The sequence below is a fragment of the Marmota flaviventris genome, chromosome 5, assembly GCF_047511675.1.
Source record: "Marmota flaviventris isolate mMarFla1 chromosome 5, mMarFla1.hap1, whole genome shotgun sequence".
NCBI classification, from domain to species: Eukaryota; Metazoa; Chordata; class Mammalia; order Rodentia; family Sciuridae; genus Marmota; species Marmota flaviventris.
In genome coordinates, this window is record NC_092502.1 from 23,236,884 (window position 1) to 23,254,787 (window position 17,904).

The 17,904-nt window shown below is 45.5% G+C and overlaps 1 protein-coding gene across 5 annotated transcripts in view; it reads right to left on the reverse strand.

Annotated features, from left to right (window-relative positions):
• Positions 1 to 17,904, reverse strand: part of Cyfip2 (cytoplasmic FMR1 interacting protein 2) — a 129,574-nt gene that overhangs the window by 59,942 nt on the left and 51,728 nt on the right. For all 5 annotated transcript variants that reach the window (XM_027938620.2, XM_027938621.2, XM_071612022.1 and 2 more), the window contains 6 exons: positions 8,250 to 8,416; positions 7,379 to 7,526; positions 4,007 to 4,160; positions 2,727 to 2,883; positions 2,078 to 2,174; positions 773 to 849 (listed from right to left, as the gene is read on the reverse strand). In XM_027938620.2, coding sequence (XP_027794421.1) covers positions 773 to 849; positions 2,078 to 2,174; positions 2,727 to 2,883; positions 4,007 to 4,160; positions 7,379 to 7,526; positions 8,250 to 8,416 — 800 coding nt within the window. The remainder of the gene's footprint in view (positions 1 to 772; positions 850 to 2,077; positions 2,175 to 2,726; positions 2,884 to 4,006; positions 4,161 to 7,378; positions 7,527 to 8,249; positions 8,417 to 17,904) is intronic.

Consider the following 17,904-nt stretch of genomic DNA (forward strand, 5'->3'; position numbering starts at 1 on the left):
GCATTTATGCACATGGATATACATAAATGGGGCATAATTTCTCGTTTTTCTGATTGTACATGGTGTAGAATCACATCGGTCAAGCAGTCATATATGTACATAAGGTAATAATGTCTGTTGCATTCTATTATCCTTCCCATCCCCGTATCCCAAATAAAAATCAAATCAAGTCACGGTTGCACTTTTGAAACCATTCTGTGATGTTCCATCCTCCCAAGATGAAGGCCTTACGAAGTGAGCATGATCTGGCTCTGCTTACCCATCCAGCTTCATCCCGTAGCCTGCCCCCTTGTGGCTGTGCATGAAATACTGATGGGTATTGACTGACATTAAACCCCCATTCCAGTGTGAGGAGGCAGGCGTGCTCTCACTTTTATACTTCCCCCACAGGGACTTTGCACAAGAGGTACATTTGGCCTGCAATTTCCTGTCCTGTCTTTCCCCCTTGGTTTACTTAACTTCTCAGATGCTGCTTCCTTTAGACAGTCTTTCTAGCTGACATATCCCCATAGCCCCATGAACTTTTCCTCATGGACAGCACATAACTTCCATTTATCAGTTTTTATCTCCATTACCTTATAGGCTCCATGAAGCCAGGACCACATCTGCCTATTTTCCTTTTTAATGTATTCTAGAACCAAGCTCGGGTCCGTGAATTGGCCCAGTTCCTTAGAAGTAAAGGAGGAGGGAGGTTTTGCAATAGAACACCATGTATTGCAGGTACCCGTCTTAAGAAAGATCGCTGATCATAATAGCCCTGGGGCTCTCCTACCTGCCAGCCATGGCTTTGTAGTAAGCGAAGATCTGGTCCGCCAGCTTGTAGACAAACTGATCAAAACACAGGTTCACCTGGTGAAAACAAAGCAGGAAATGTCAAGGGAGTCTAGCTTTATCACAGCAAGACCTCCAACACGTCCAGCCATGACTCCCTGTGGTCAGCTAACCCTGCAGCTCCCACCCTGCCCAGCTCTTCTCATAGACTTTGTCTTTTCCTCCCATCTGACTTGACTTTGCAAATTTGATTATGAAGACACCATTACAAATGTAAAAGCCCGGGGGTTGGGGTTGTGGCTCAGTGGCAGAGTGCTTGCCTAGCACATGTGAGGCCCTGGGTTCGATCCTCAGCACCACATAGAAATGAATAAACAAAATAAAGATATTGCATCCATCTATAACTAAAAAATATTTTAAAAAAGAAATGTAAAAGCCCCTTCTTCAAACTCTTCTTAAATACCTCTCATTTTTAAGGTCTTACATTCAAGTGGTAGACTATGAAGCTCAAGGGGAAGATAAGTTCACACCAGACACAGAAAACCAGAACCATCTTCTCCAACAGTGGCCAGAGCAGGAAATGGCCAATGGTGGGACTTTAAAGAGACAATCCCCTGGCAGCAGGAGAGTATGAGAATAACTTCAAAGGAGACAGATTGAATTTAGTGGATTGATCTTGAATTCTTATTAAATTCTCAGCTCCATGAGGTCAACTCTTTATTCAAAAGCTTTCATATATTTTATTTGACACCCCACATATTATGTAGAATGCAAAAACACACTGCAATGTGTAGGTCTGCCTTCCCACCCAGGTAGCTGAGGCCTCTTCCCTGGACTTGGGACTTCAAGGTGCCCACTGGACCCTCCTCCAGGCAAAGAATATACAGGGTAAGGTGTGGATGTTCACTCTGACCCCATGCTTCCCTCCTAGAACTGGCCTTGCCCAGGGCTGTGAGGTCTTCTCTGAGGTTTATCACCCTGAGAGTGTACTGCCCTTCAGGTGTGTGCGTCCCTGGCCCTATGGTGGCCAAGGGGCATGTTTGTCAACAGAAACATCAGATAAAGTTTGGGTGTCTGTACATAGCACACAACACCCTTCATGGTGCAGAACAGTTTGGGGATGAGAGGAGAAGAAAGGGAGCCGGTCAGGTCTGAAGTTGTACACAGAATCACCTTGGACAATCACGGTGACTCTGAAGCTCGCTCTCTCCAGAGCAAGTCACCGACTTTGCACTGAAAGCTAAAGATCCGAAAGGTCCAAACTCTTGGGATAGGATTGCAGGAGCGAAAGAAGCATTCCACTCACCTCAGCTTCAATCTCATCGTACAGGAACTGCTTTTTAAACTTGGTCAAGGCATAGTAGGCGCTGTCGTTGTACAGGTCCAAGGGATAGAGGACATACCTGGACAGGAGGGACAAGAGCCAGTGGTTTATTAATGCTCTCACTTAAGAAAGACAGACTTATGCTCACCTGGGAAACACAGAGGGCTGGGTGGGATGATGAGCAGGCTCAGAGTTAGGAAGGACACCTGTGTACCCTCCCTGATGTCCCTGCCCAGTGCCTCCACTTGGGAAGGACTTATTCTATGTCTGCCCATAGAAATACAAAGTTCAGATGCTAATGAAACCACAGCCAGAAAAATAGGTCTAGGGCTAAAAGAAATGGGGTGGCAATAAGGAAAACTAGCTTTCAGATCCCACGAGATGATCCTTGCCCAAGCAGGGCTGCCACAGGACTGACAAGCCTAGGGAGGACAGGCTGGAACTTGTGAGTCCCTGCAAGGCTGAGGCAAATGGTCATGTGTGACCTGGTCCTTGGCCTGAGCTCTCCCCAGCGGGCACATGGCTCCGTCTCCAGTCCACTCAGGATTTTCTTTGGAAAGAAGAGAGCTCGCAAGCACTATCCTCCCCTGCACCCCAGAGACCTTCTCGTGGGCCCACATCTGCCTCTTACTCCATCATGGAAGGTTCTTTGGTTTCCAGGATATGGTCCGTTAGAATCCAGGGCATGGACATCTCGATGGGGAACTGGATCCGCCGGCCCATGGTTAACTCCAGGAAGAATTCTCGGAACCAGAGCTGGGAGAGGTCGCAACACTGCTGCAGGGCCTCTGAGAGCAGAAGGGAAAGAACCTTGAGTGACAGCCAGGGGCCACCCGGCATCTTAGTTCTGCAGTTTTTAATTAGTTTTTATTGCTCTTGTCATCACCACGCTTGAGGCACAGCAGGGACTTCATCTATAGCCATTTAGTAGATCCTGCTATCCTGAACTTGAAGGTGACCTTTGCATCTACTGGAAGATGGCTTATATGGGGCAGTGCAGGGGGCATGGGGTGGGGTTTAGACTCCCCACTGCTTCCATCAACCCCCCCTGTAGTGCCAGCCAGAAACACACACACTCCAAGTGTAAAGTGTGTTTTTTATACAAATAGCTTGAAGACCAGTCCCCAAGTGCCTCCTTTCAATGGGATTGTGGCACCTTGACCTATGTGGTCATTCTGGATCCCTTATTGTTCAGAGAGGCCTTGAAGGTCCTACCTAGGCCACTCTCTCATGGAGAAGTTTGGATTGGTTGTTAAGATCACTCTTTTCCACACACCAACAGACCCATCAAGACGCTCATGTCCGTAGGACTCGGCTTTTCCTCTACCTGACCTGTGCAACCTTTTAGCATGACCTGCATCCCACCAAAGTGGGGGAGAGTAGCCTGGGAGCCTCTCTGGAGAGGAGTGAGCTGCCAGTGAGCTCAGAGCTGTGGTTCAGCCGCATGGCTAGGGGGAGGCTCAGTGGTACAGTGCTTTCCTAGCATGCACGAGGCCCTGGTTTGATTCCAGGTAACACCAAAAAGCTGATTTAGAGGTCTGGGGTGAGGCTCAGCGGTAGAGTTCTTACCTTGCACGTACAGGGCCCTGGGCCCTACCCCAGCACTACAAAAAGCATCCTCAATGCCTACTGCCCACTCTGCTAGTGTGGGCTTTGCTATTTTTAATCCTCCTTTCCTAAGGACTTCTGACAAAGAAGCCACAAACATCTACCCCACAAAATCAGCTAAGTCAGAATAGCAGCTCTGAGCCTGGCCTTTTCTACCCACGTCCACCAGAAAGCATATATATTTTTCTCTCCTGGTGGCAAAACATGGCCCTCTGGGTCCATGATCTGGTCTCTCTGCAACTTCTCTGGAGTTGCTCTGGGAGGTGGGAGCCCCGCCCCCCTGACCGGGGCCCTGGGGCTCACCACTGATGTTGAGCAGGTGCGTGAAGAAGAAGGACTGTTTGTGGAAGTCCTCTATGGCGAGGACGATGGGTCCGTCCAGGCTACTCCTCAAGGTCTTCTTGGAGCCACTTTTGTCTGCGATGAGTGACTCCAACATGGTGCGCACCATGTACAGCTTGAAAAAGAAAGAGAAGAAGAAGGTCAGGGCTGGCTCTCCACCCTGGGGAAAGGCTGCTTTGTGCTGTATGTCTGCACTTATTGACTTTCTGCTCTCAGAACGAACTGTCTTAAGGAAACACCAGTTTAGGTGGAGAAGTGAATTTGTACTGTGAAAACCTTTTCTTTTTTTTTTTTTTTTTGTGGTACTGGGATTGAACCCAGGGTCTCACGCATGCTAGGCAAGCACTCCACCACTGAGCTGTGTCCCCAGCCCTTGTGAAACCTCTAAGAGGGAGGCCAACCAGGCTAGGAGAGAAGTTCTTCCCAGAGTCCCGCCACATCCCCAGATAGGTGGACCTGAAACACGAAGTGGTTCAAGGCCCCTGGAGCGGTTCCTGCCTGCCCTGCTTAGCCAAGGGCGTAGGCATCAGAGAACCTCATTCCATGTCACTCTAGAGTCACTCTCTGCATTTTCAGATGGCCATGGTGGCACCATGGGTGGAGCACTGGACTGGGAGTCAAAACACCCAGGTTCAAGGCCAGGTACTGCTGCTGACTTGCTGTGTGACCTTAGGCAACCAAGTTCCCACTCTGGGCTTCAGTTATCTAACAGTAAGGGATAGGACCAGAATATTTTCTCCCGTCAGTCTCTTTCCGCTCTAATATTCTGAGGCGTTGTAAAGTGGGATAAGACCAGAATGAGTCCCCCCCCACCACCGTTAAGTTTCTGATCCTCAGCAATTTGAATCCATATGTGGATGACGGCACCCCCTGGTGGCCTGGGCTGTGTGGCACAGCCTGCCAGAAATGCCGGGTGGCCCGCGGGTTAACATTGGTACTTACACAGGAGGCTACTAGACAATTAACTCCTGCTTACAGAGGGCCCTACGTGCAAAGGGCGCAAGTGCAGTAGGGTTGTCTCTGCTAATCTAGATCTTTCCACATCATTTGTCTTTGAATCTGAGGGCTGGAAGAGGGGCCTTGAGGAGCCAGGCTAGTCCATTCCCGCTGCCTCCTGGAGAAGGGCACCCAAACCAACCCAGCCGGGCGGTGTAATACCAAGGATCGGCAGCCTCTTCGGCCCTGTGTGCCACCAGTGGGGTGAAACAAAGCCCTCGGGGACCACTGGCAGGCCTAAGACATAGATAGGAGAGAAGGAAGAGGGGTGGGAGGGCAGGAGAGACAGGGAAGAGGGAGAGAGAGAAAGAGAGAGAGAGAGAGAGAGAAAAGCGAGAGGTGTTGCATACGGTGGGACGCCAACGCGACTGCTCGGGCACCTGAGACGGCCAACCTCCCATCAACCGCGCTCCTCTCTGCACCTGCCGAGACCTGCCCTGGAGTCTCCCCGACCGCTGCCTGGCACTGACGGGGCAGTGCAGCCACAGGAGCGCGTGACACGCCAGCCTTCCTGTACGGTGGAGGGTGCTCATGGCTGCAGGTGCCCTGGACAGTCCTCCACCTGTGACCCTGTCGCTGGACACGCCTCACCATCCCTAAGACTCGAGAAGCACTGTTCTCCAGATTGCCCTCGGGGTCCTCAAAGAAGGAGCCACTGAGTCCAATCTGCTCTGGCCGCTTAGGGACCCCTGAGCAGTTTTTTTTTTAAATTAAAAAGTTAAATTTTAAAAAAAATTTAACTCCTGGAATGCTGGTTTCACCCTCAGAGGGGAGACCCTGTCCCCACCTACCTTAACAGACCACTAGTTCACTCCAAGTCTAGAGCCCAGCTGCAGGACGCCCGTGTCTACTGTGTCCCGAAGGCATGGCAGAGCCCTGGGTGGGAGTCAGGAGACCTGGGTTCTTGTCCCACCTCCACTTGGGACCCACTTTGTGACTTGGACAAGTCACTTTCCTTCTGGACCTCAGTTTTCCCATCTGTGAACTAGGTGGGGGACGGGAGCTGGGTTGTCTCTGTGGGTTCTCCCAGCTCACCCTGGCTGTCCTGGGGTCTGTACCACCTAATCAATCGTGCCTTGGTGGTGTCTGGGGTTTGATGTGGGTGACCCTCCCCACTCACTTCTCCCAGAGGAATTCTGCTCCTCTCTCCCTCTCCCCTCTCCAGTTCCTCTGGTGCCTTTTCTCTCCTCCTCATCCATGTCTTAGGATTCACAGAAACACCAGCTCGGCCCTGCCAGGGTGCTCTGGGCCGGGAAGGTCTCTGGCCCTAGATGTCAGTCACACAGAGCTGTCTGCAGTTTTCCTGGGTCGTCCACAACCAGGAGGTGAGAACAGCACACACCCAGGGCTATGAAGCCACGGGAAGGTACCTGGCTGCCCCTTACCCTCGCCATCCCCGGCCCTGCCAGACACGGACACACACACAGGAGGGAGGGGCAGGAGGGTCCGCAGGTGGCCCATCTTGGAGCAGAACAGAGAGGCCTGATGGTCCTGTGAAGCGGGGCTCCCAGCCTGGGGCTTCTGGGGCCTGCTTAAAGATGCACCAAGATCCATTGCTTTAGAATAGTGGAAAAGCCAGACCCAGAACTATGTATAGGTGGCAAGAATCTAACTCCAATCCCCAGTTTTCCTCTTTAATTTTATGACTTCTCTGGCCAAGTCACAGGCAATGTCTTATTGCGTAGAAGTTCTAGTTGGTCACTCTTACTTATGATTATTAGACACTCTCTAGGGACCAAGCGCTTTTAAATACTTGTGTTTTTTTTTGGGGGGGCGGGGAGCAGGGCAAGTGGGAATGAGAAAAAGTAGCATTTTAACAATAATATGATCTCAGTCCAAGTTTTCACTTTACAGAGAAAACAATCAGAGCTCAGAGAGGTCAGGGTGCTTGCTCAAGATCACACAGCAAATCAGAGGAAGAACTTGTTTATCTCCCCACTAGGATGCCACTGCAGGGGAAGGGGACAGAGTTAGGTGCATATATATTCCACTTTAAATTCCTCCTGCACTTTGAAATCTGAACTTCACAGGGCCTGGAGACAACTGGACTAAGTAGATATGGTACTACCCCAACTGGTCAGATTAGACAACTGAGGCACAGAGAGATTGTGTAATGTGCCCAAGGTCACACAGGTATCTAGGACTAGAATCCAGGTCTCCTGAATCTGAGGCCAGTGGTCCTCCTTCCTATATCAAATAAGATGTCAGAGTAAGACCAGAACAGCTACTCCACCCTGCCCCTCCTGACTGAGGACTCCCAGTCCCACTGTCCCATGGCCCAGCCATGATGACCCCCTATGGCCCAGCTGGCCCCGAGTCAAGGAAGCTGGCCTGTACCTGTGTACTGGATGGCCCCACGGCACGCCGGGGCACCTTGATGTCAAATCCGCCTTTGGGGTCCTTCTCCCCTCTCAAGCATGGGTCATTGGGGGGCTCTCGACCTCCCTCCCAGTCACAGATGGTCTTCCGAATTGCTTGCAGGACACTGGGGAGGGAAGAACTGAGACTCAGACCAGTTCTCAGTCTTGGAAGGAGACACTGTGAGCCTGCCCTTCCAGGGCCCACAGGGTACCAGGACGGGGGTGTCAGGAAGCACTCCTCCAGGGACCCCACCCCAGAGGTGCAGGTATAACAGACTGAGGTACGGCCAGGGACCTGCATACTAGTAAGTATCCCACAAGCTTCTGAAGCCCGCTGGGTGTCAGAACGACTCTAAGTCCCCGTAGGGGGACAGCGCCTGGGGAGGCAGGAGGGTTACTTTTCCTTTGGAGCTCTCAGAGTCTCACTAGTCCAATTAAATTTCTGCATATTTAAAGTTTTTTTATAATAACTTGACACTTGTTCCCTACTTTCTCCATGATACTGTGTGCTCAGGTCTATGAGAAAACTGATTCTCACTTCTTCATCTCCCAGGGGTGGGGATCTTGGCTAGGAAGTAGGTACCATTATTCCCATTTTACAAATAAGGAACACTGAGGCCTGGAGAAGTCTTTTGGGTAAGTTCACCCAGCTCGACGGGGGTAGGTTCATCTTTGAACTCTGACACAGAGGATGCATTCCTCTCAAATGTCCAGTCTTCAACCAGAACTCGCTGGAAGGACCCGCATGTCAGAGCTACCCTGGACGCTGACTGGGCTTCCTCTCCAGCCTGCACCTGGCACCCCTTATTTTCTGATGTGCCCCTGCAAAAGGCTACCAGAAGACCCACCTGATGAGGACGTTCTTCTTCTTCCGCACCGCCTGCCTCAGGGGCTCACGCAGGGTCACCTGGGCGAAGTCCTGCAGGGCGGCATAGATGGTGTTCCGGATGGCTTGGTTGAAGACGCTCTCCATCCTGCCCATGAGCACCTGCAGGCCCTTGATCATGGCGATCACCTGGCCAGACACAGAGTGAAGGTCAGGCTCACCACCCCTCAGCCCATGGGCTCTCCACCACCCTTGGCCCTTCACAAAAAAAGCAGGTAGGGGGCGAGTGAAACACCCAGGGCCACCCGCAGGGCGGTCCAGTCCCAGAATGCTGCAGCTCGGGACTCCTCCTCAGGCTGCCTTCCTAGGACAGCGCCCCCTCAAGGCCACCCTCACACACTGCTGCAGGCAATGCAGATGGGTACAGCCACCATGGACAACAGTGTGGGGGCTTCTCAATAAAACAAAATCAGAACTGTCACGGGACCCAGCAATTTCTCTCTGGGTAGGTATCCAAGGAAAATGAAATCAGTAAGCTGAAGAAGCACCTGCACTTCCCTGTTTACTGAGGCACTAAACTCAAGACATGGAATCCAGTGTGGTATCCGTCGGTGGATGAATGGACAATGAAACGTGGTGCAAATACAAAAGGGAACATCATCATAAAAGAGAAATGAATGAGGCCATTCACAGAAACATAGATGGAACTAGAGGGCACGGTGTTGAGTAAAGTAAGTCAGGCACAGGAAACAAGAACCTCTTGCTCTTATGTATGTGAGAAGACCGAGGACACAGTGGTGATTGGCAGAGCCTGAGAGTGGTGTAGAGGAGGGGCTGAGAGAGGATGGTTAACAGGTACAGGGTGCAGCTGGGCAGTTATCTACAGTACAGTGTGATAACCATGGTTGACAATCCCGAACCGCATTTCAAAATAGCTACTAAGGAGGATTTTGAATGTTCCTAACAAAGAAATGTGAGAGGGGACAGATATGCCAGTCATCCAGGGCTGATGACAAACCACACACTTGTGTGGAAAGGTCACACTGTACCCCTTAAATATGTATAAGTACTCTCTCAATTAAAAACACATGTATTTTAAGAGAGAAAATCTTGCTACAAAGTTGTCCGCTCGGGTGACTGTGTGCTTTGTGATGCAGCTGACCTTCGTTCTGGTGTGAGATCCAGATGTTGCTGCTGGCTGGTGACAAAAAGGCCACATTCTGAGTGCCATTCTGGCTTTTGGAGACCTCTCCACATACCTTGCATCCACAGATAATGACAAATGGGGCTCCTCTGCCCCCTACCAATTTTCTAGAGAAGTTTTACAATCTTTGCTTTGGAAATACTTTGGCTTCTCACTACTTAGTCCCTAAAATCGAACTCCTCCTGAAGCAGTCCTGGGGAAGCCTCCGCTCTTCTGTGGGTGCCCTTGCTGCTCTTTCCCTCCCTTATCTGTTTGGGGGAGACACGAGACAGAGGAGATGTCCTTGGCCCAATCCTGGCTCTGTCTTTCTTCAGAGTCCTGTTGTGTTGCAATAGCCATCTCCTCCCCACCCCAGGGAAGGGCGGCAGGTACATTTGTGGCTGTGCTTACCAGTGGGTAACTCTGATGGAGTGGGGCGGAGGAGGGTGACTAGTGGTCATGGGCAGGCACCTCAATCTCCAGTCCCTGGCTTTACTAGGAACAAACCTGATCCTCCTGCCCTGATCAGCCTCAAGTGGTCATTTCCTGATTGGTTCAGAATTCAAGGGGGAAAGGTTGTGCCCCATCAGCCTACACAACTGGCACAACTGGACACATATCACACCCATAATGATGTGCTTGACCTTGTGCACCAGGCTGGAAGCATAGCAGGGGCTGTGTGTGCCCCAGGGATGGTGCCTGGGGCCATTGGTGAGCAGACAGAAAAGGAACTAAGGATGAGCTTACACCTCATTAAGGAAGAAGAAAACAAAACAAGACAAAACATTTGCATTACAGTAAACTGTGAGAACAGCATTCAGGAGGGGAGGATTTTAAATGGAACCAGATAAGATGGCTTTTTTGCCAAAAATTTTTTGCAGGGAGAACTAAGGGACAAGAGTCAGTAAAGGGCGGCTATGTCCCCAAAGAGTCAGAAGTCCTGCTAGAGACGCAACTGGGAAACACTAAGTGAGAGGAAGGATAAGATAAGGAAGGAGTACCAGGGAATCTCCAAGCATGGAGCCTGCGGGGCTGTTGGACCTCAGGGGAGAGCCGGACAGCTTTAGGTGAGGCAAAGCTTTTCTAGCTAGAACTCAAAAACTGCAGACTACCAATAATTAATCCATCAGACTTTATTAAAATTAAAATCTGCTATTCTTCAAAAGGCATCCTTAAAAAAATCAAAGTGACAAAACCACTGATTAGAAAAATTACTTGCAACATATACAGGATTATGGTCTTGTGTCCAGAATAAGGAAAAAATTCTCACAATCCAGGAACAAGAAGATGGAAAGCCGACTTTTAAAAAATGGGCAAAAATATTTCAACAGACAACATTATGATAGACCCAACCTGATCTTTTCTTAAAATTGGGCATCTCGCCACAAAGCCACGAAAAGATAATTTCGGCTTTACTATAAATTACTGCAAATTCTGAACCTACTTGGAATGCCTTCCTGTGCCTTGAACTCACCCATGCCTGGCTCTCTGACCAGATAGCAGCCCTCTCTGAAACTTTAGTGACACCTCATAAATATTGGCCTTCCCTGGCCAGACAACGACCCTCTCTGAGGCTCTAATGGTCCTCATAAATTCTGATGTTGGGGCCAGCAAAAAAAAAAAAAATGTAAACTACCATTAGTGTGATGCTTGTCAGAGTTCTGTTATCTGTAACCCCCCTTTGTGTAACTTTCTAGGCTATAAAGCTGGGCTGCAGGAAGCTGGGGTGCTGTCTTGTTCCCGCCGTTTTGGGAGGGAGAGACAGCCCGGCCGGTCGAAATAATAAGCTTGCTTTAATTTGATTTTAATTGGAGTCAGTGGTCTTTTCTTGCGTCCTGGTCTAACATTTTGGAGGCCCCAGCGAGATGACCCTGCCCGACCAGATCACAAGACCAGACTGCTAGAAATTCTGAAGCCGGCCTTCGCTCCAGGGCCCGGGGCTGGAGAGCCACTCTAGGGGGTGCGCAACTTGAGACGTTCCAAGGCCTCGGAGTGAGCCTTCGGTCCCCGGAGCACTGCAGTGAACTGCCGCACTAAAACTATCAGCAAGCACCTGGTGGAGGAGGCCTCCACAGGTAAGTGGCGCCTTTATAACATCTGGTATCCGGTTAAGGGAGATCTCTTCTGATGACAGAGAGGTGGCCTGGCGAGGCTCACATATACTCCTGTGCGGGACAGTAACGAGAAATCGTTCTGTCCTCTGTTCTGTTCTGTAGGGAATTCCTCTGGAAGGGTAGAGAGGTGCCAATGGGCACGCACACGCTCCTACCCCAGAGCTTTAGCAAGACGGTGCATTGCTCCTCTGTTTTCTGTTTTGGCGCTGGGTTTCTGTTTTCTTGTATTTTGTTCTGTGTTCTATATGTTTTTTGTTTGTTTGTTTTTGTGCGTTTTGTTGTGTGATTTCTGTGGTAAAAACTTAAGGATATTGGATGTGAAAATGGGTAATAAAGCAAGTAAGCCTGACACCCCTTTGGACTATGTTTTAAGGAACTGCAATGAACTTTACCCCCCTTTGTTAAGCAGGACGAGAGAAGCCCCTGGCTGGCTGCTGGAGCACACCCACTGCAGAGGGCAATGCCTGCTGGGGATCTAAGAACTGAGTATCTCCCAGGTCAACAAGTGAGACTCCTTTAAAACCCCTTGTCCCTCCAGATCAAGAGAGTCCCCTGTGTTTCTCCTTTGTTAGCAAAGCAATAAACTTCCCTTTTTCTTTTTCTCAAAACCCTGTCCTCATTATTAAATTGGCATTAATTGGCTTCAAGGTCAGGAACCGAACTTTCAGTTACAAATTTTGATACCACCACCACCCCCCCAGAACTTTTTTTAGAGCTGACTACTGAAATGTTAGGAGATGGAGTGTGCCTGGGGTGGAACCGAACCAGAGGATCTAATCCTGTAAGTAAAAGGAGGGACTGAGGGACTCCCAGCAGCAGCCGAAGCCCTGTTGCTTCGGGGAATTCCCTCCTTCCTTCCCTGCACTGTAAGTATTATGCCACCTCTGTCTTCTTAAAAAAAGAGAAAAAGAAAAAGGGGACACTAAATGCAGTAAAGTCACCATGGAGACCCTTGATTTTACATTTCAGGTTGCCCCTCTGTGAAAACATCTGGTCCCCTTGTGGGGACATCTATGGTTCCACTGGTGTAGGAGATTTTTCTCTTATCTGCTCTGTTTTAAAGGTTTCTGTCAGCCATAGTCTGGAGCTCCTTTCTGTCTGTCTGTCCTGTGTCTTTGTTTCTGGCCCTTTAAGACATGTGCAATAGTGTGTTGATATTATAAATTGTTTCTTGGGAATGATCTTGGCTGAATGTGTGTCTAAAAGATGATTTTTTATTGTAACAATCTGGTATCTGAATGGGTTTTTGAAGCATTGCACAATCTTGCAGTTAAAAGTTGGGTTTAGGTGATTGTTTAGTTTATGATTTCAGATAATTCATGCCAGAGAACTTAAATACTTAGGATGGAAAACTAAAGAACTCTACTTCCAAGTTGGCAAGTAACTTCCCAATCATTCAGTTTTTTGTTTTTTGTTTTTCCACCAATTTTGAATTGGGTAGCCTGGGAAAATGTCACTGTGTGTACCAGTGGATTAATTTGGACAAGGATAGTAAATCATAGTATGGTATCTGTTGACAAAACAAGATGTAAAGATATAAAATTTTGTGAATTATATCTTAAACTTGTATCATAATTTTCATCATCCGAACCTGAAAATTATGACTTATGATTAAAATGCCTTAGGCCTGAGGTGTCTGCTCAGAATAGCAGTTTTTCCCTGTTCCTTCCAGACCTCAGCCAGGACTTATGTTGAAATGCAAATGAAAGAAGCCTGCAAGCTCAGTAGGAGACTGATCTGAGGCCTAAAAAAAAAAAAAATTAAACAAAAGATAAATTGTATGGTATTTACTAATTACTGGCCAGTCATTTTTTCTAAGACTCTTTTTTTTTTTTCTTAGATTCTGTATTTTTTTGAGCTCATGATTTAGATCCTACAGACCTAGGTTAATGTTTTTCTGATCAGTTCTATCTTTGACCAACTGTGGAATTTTTGAAACATTGCAATGGAGATTTCACCTGCGAAAAGCTACAAGGCCTTTACTATTGTTATGTGTGCACACTTGTGTTATGTGTTGTATGTCTATATGTACATATGTCCGTATATCATATATATGATATACAAATTAACATGTATAAGGAGCGCTCATAAAAACAAATTTTAAAAAGTGGATCCAAAGATCTTTAATTCATGTGATTTAAATGGTTCAATTTAAATTGGATAAACAGATAAAAATAAATGTCTTTAAATTTAAGCTTACAAGTTTTTCTAGGTGTTCAAAAAACTCATAAAATATTAATGTCTATAAAATGTCTAATATGTCTTGGTTCTAGGACTTTTCTTTCAACAAGAAAAAATGGTTAACACTGTTCAATACATTTGTCTAATATTTTGATAAATAAGTAAAGTAAATTTGATATGGTATTACTCATTCATGAGTACTTTTGTTAGATATCTGATTGATTTACTATATAAGTTTGTATAAGTTTGTTTTTACAATCAGTCATGTGTTAAAAAGATAAAAATTTCTTAAAACATAAGTTTACCCATAACATTGTGTTTATTAAGTTTTATTTTTTTCTGGTTAAATAAGAACTGTTATTTTAGAGCATTGTACTGCCATTTCTTTAAAAGCTAAACTTGGTTAATATAGAAACATCAATGTAATTGTGATGCTGTTAATGTGCTCATATCTTCCAGGTATACAAGTCTGTAAGGTAGAAACTTTAAAAGAGCATTATATCAAGCTGGTGTTCTGAAGTTGTATGGTAAAAAATATATTGGGAATTTATTTACCTGTTATCAATAAGATATGTAAAGTTTAATGTTACTTTTTACATTGGGGAACAATTTAAATGTATTTTTAAGTTAATGAGAGCCTAATCTATGTTAAGGTTAAAAACTTTCAGCCTTTCTTTAATTCATGTTTTAAATGTGATATCATATGGTGTTAGCTAATGTTCATGTGACCTCAAACAATTTATGTAAACTTTGTAAAATGATATTTAAAAAGCAAAGATCAGCTTTAGAACTAGAACATTTAAGATTTATAAAGAGCCCTGCCTTACCTGAGATAAGGCTCTGTGTCCCATCTTACTACATGTGAGAATGACTACGAAAGCAGTAGGCCAGATTTTAGTTCATTTAAAGTTTTGTTCAAAAGTTTTTTTTTTTTTTTCTGTCAAGATTACTAGGATCTCAAACAGGGGATATAATATATAACTCAGCCAAAAATTCAGGGTAGCTATGACACGAACTAAATGTTTTTACTCTTGTTAATTTTATTTTGTAATTTCCTTATAAGTGATCTAAAGATACCCTGTGTTTTACAGAAGTGTTGCTTTAAGAACACAACATGGGTTAATTTAAGATAATAAGCCATCACCTACAAGACAGATAGGATAATACAGATTCCAATTAATAAAAAGATAAATAATTATAAAGTTATAGACTTTAAAGCCCAGTACTCTTAATATAAGGCTGTTAAAATTTATTTGCTGGATGTTTAATATTAAGTTTTAAAATTAAAGTTAAATTAAAAGGGCCAGAAAAAACAATATTTGGCTCTTGCCCTCTGAGTCAGTCTGAATCCAGGGAACAGGGGACTTCTCTAAAGAGCTTTGTAACTCTGGGCCACATAACCTCCCTATCAGGGAGATTAATGAGTCCACTGGAGAACAGAAAGCCAATCAGTGCATTTGTTATGAAGAGGAGAGTCATCAGAGAAGGGAGACATCCCTGATGCTTCTGAGGGAAGCCACATGGTCAAGCAAGATCTAGACCCATCCTAGCGCAAATGGCACTAGCAGAACTGAGAAGCTGCTCTCAAGTTCCCCCAGGACTCCCATAAAAACTCAGCTGACTGTTAACAATAGATAGAAACAAAAGTCAGTTTGACTGCTTCATCTTAAACACTTAGCAAAGACAGTTAAAACCAAAATACAGCCATTTCTGGGCATTTTAAATAATAATAATAATGATAATAATAATAATAATAATAATAATTATTATTATTATTATTATTATTTAAGGTATACACTTTATGTTAGCCTCCCAACTGGAGGCTACAAAAAAGGATTCTCAGACAGAAACGCCTGATAACTATAAAAAGAGACTATCAAGAGGAGCTGCCAGAGACAGAAGTTTTTAGTTTAAGGCCTACAGCTATTCCTAACCTACACAGGTAGGCTTGGTGTTTGCTAGTATGATTATCCAGCCCTAAGTAACAGAATTAAAGGTTGCTCTATTAGACACAGAGGTCATACCAGTAAAAGGATTTTGCAAGATCAGATGACATTAAATTATTAAACTGTATCTTACGGGGAGGGACATCTGTAACACTAAAAGTTAAATGTTAAGTTTACAGCCCTGATAACTGGGGATGTTAAAGCCTGGTGAGGGAACTTCTATATAGTGACATGTTCCAGCTGCAGCAACATTTATTCAGTACTCATGGTTTTTGTTTCTCTCATAGAAGCACCCATCCCCAGATGACTTTACAACCTGTTCTTCCCCAACCAGACTTCAAACCGAACTAAAAGGAAACTCATGTCCCTCACGCCATGCACCCTCATGTCACCCTCTCTCAGCTCAGAAGAAGCCAAAATGAGTGACGCCCCTCTTCTTACAACAATGGAGCCAAAAATAAATAGACTATCAATATAAGTAATTAATTAAGTCAGGTAAAATCAGGGAGACCGGTTTTGGGTGAGTTCTAAAAAGTTGGAGACTGTTGCCTGAGGGATTAAAGTTCCCTCAGTGCTCTTCCCCTACCCTATTAAAGATTTGAAAGGGACACATAAGAAAAGGGGGGAATGATAGACCCAACCTGATCTTTTCTTAAAATTGGGCATCTCGCCCCAAAGCCATGAAAAGATAATTTCGGCTTTACTATAAATCACTGCAAATTCTGAACCTGCTTGGAATGCCTGCCCATGCCTTGAACTCACCCATGCCTGGCTCTCTGACCAGCTAGCAGCCCTCTCTGAAACTTTAGTGACACCTCATAAATATTGGCCTTCCCTGGCCAGACAATGACCCTCTCTGAGGCTCTAATGGTCCTCATAAATTCTGATGTTGGGGCCAGCAAAAAAAAAAAAAAAAAAAAAAAATGTAAACTACCATTAGTGTGATGCTTGTCAGAGTTCTGTTATCTGTAACCCCCCTTTGTGTAACTTTCTGGGCTATAAAGCTGGGCTGCAGGAAGCTGGGGTGCTGTCTTGTTCCTGCCGTTTTGGCAGGGAGAGACAGCCCGGCCGGTCAAAATAATAAGCTTGCTTTAATTTGATTTTAATTGGAGTCAGTGGTCTTTTCTTGCGTCCTGGTCTAACAATTATACCAGGGAATATATATGAATGGCCAGTAAGTACACAAGAAGATGTTCGATATCATTAGTTTTTCAGAGAAATGAAAATTATAACCTCAATGAGATTCAGCAACATTCCATTAGAATGGCTAACATTAGTAACACTGTCACGGCAAAGGAGTGACAGGAAAGAAACAACAGAGGTCTCACAGAGAGTTGGTGGGAATATAAAATGGCACATCCACTCTGCATTGCTGTTTTCGCAGTTTCTTAAAGAGTTAAACATGAGTGGCACATGTTTAGAATCCCAGTTACTTGGGAGGCTGAGGCAGGAGGATTGTAAGTTGGAGGCCAGTCTGAGTAATTTAGTGAGACTCTGTCTCAAAATAAAAAAATGAAAATGGCTGGGGATGTAGCTCAGTGGTGGAGTGCCCCTGGGTTCCATCCCTGGCACCAAAACAAAACAAACAAAAAAAATTAAAAACAAAATGTGGCCATTTGAATAAAAAATAAAACTTTATGTCCACAAAGACATACACTCAAATATTTGAAGCAATTTTATTTACATGTTGGTCAAAACCTGGAAATGGCCCAATGCTTATCAACAACTGAATAGATGAACATATTATAGAACATCCATACAATAAAATAATGCTTAGGAATAAAAGGAATAAACTATTACACACAAAATAATGTGGGTGATCTCAAAATTGCTGAGTGAAGAAGTCAAACACAAAATGCATCCTATAAAAACTTTACTCATATAAAAATCAAGAAAAACTAACTAAGGTGATAAAAACAACATAAACCTGGACCCAGAGCTGGCAGGAAGAATGAGTTAAGAAAGATTTCTTAAGCCACGTGGATATGGTCTATTAGTATCCCAAACAATGAATGTAAAAGACCCTCAGCCTTTTATTGGTGCCCAACAGGGAAATTTCAGGAAAACAGGGGTAGAACTGAGTATGCAGTATTCTACAGAGGAAAAAAATAAAACAAAAAACAAAGTTGGAAACCACATTTCCTGATTGCAAAACTTTCTACAGAACTACAGTAATCAATCAGGTTCACTGCTATACACCTGTAATCCCAGCAACTTGGAAGGCTAAGGCAGGAGGATGACAAGTTTGAGGCA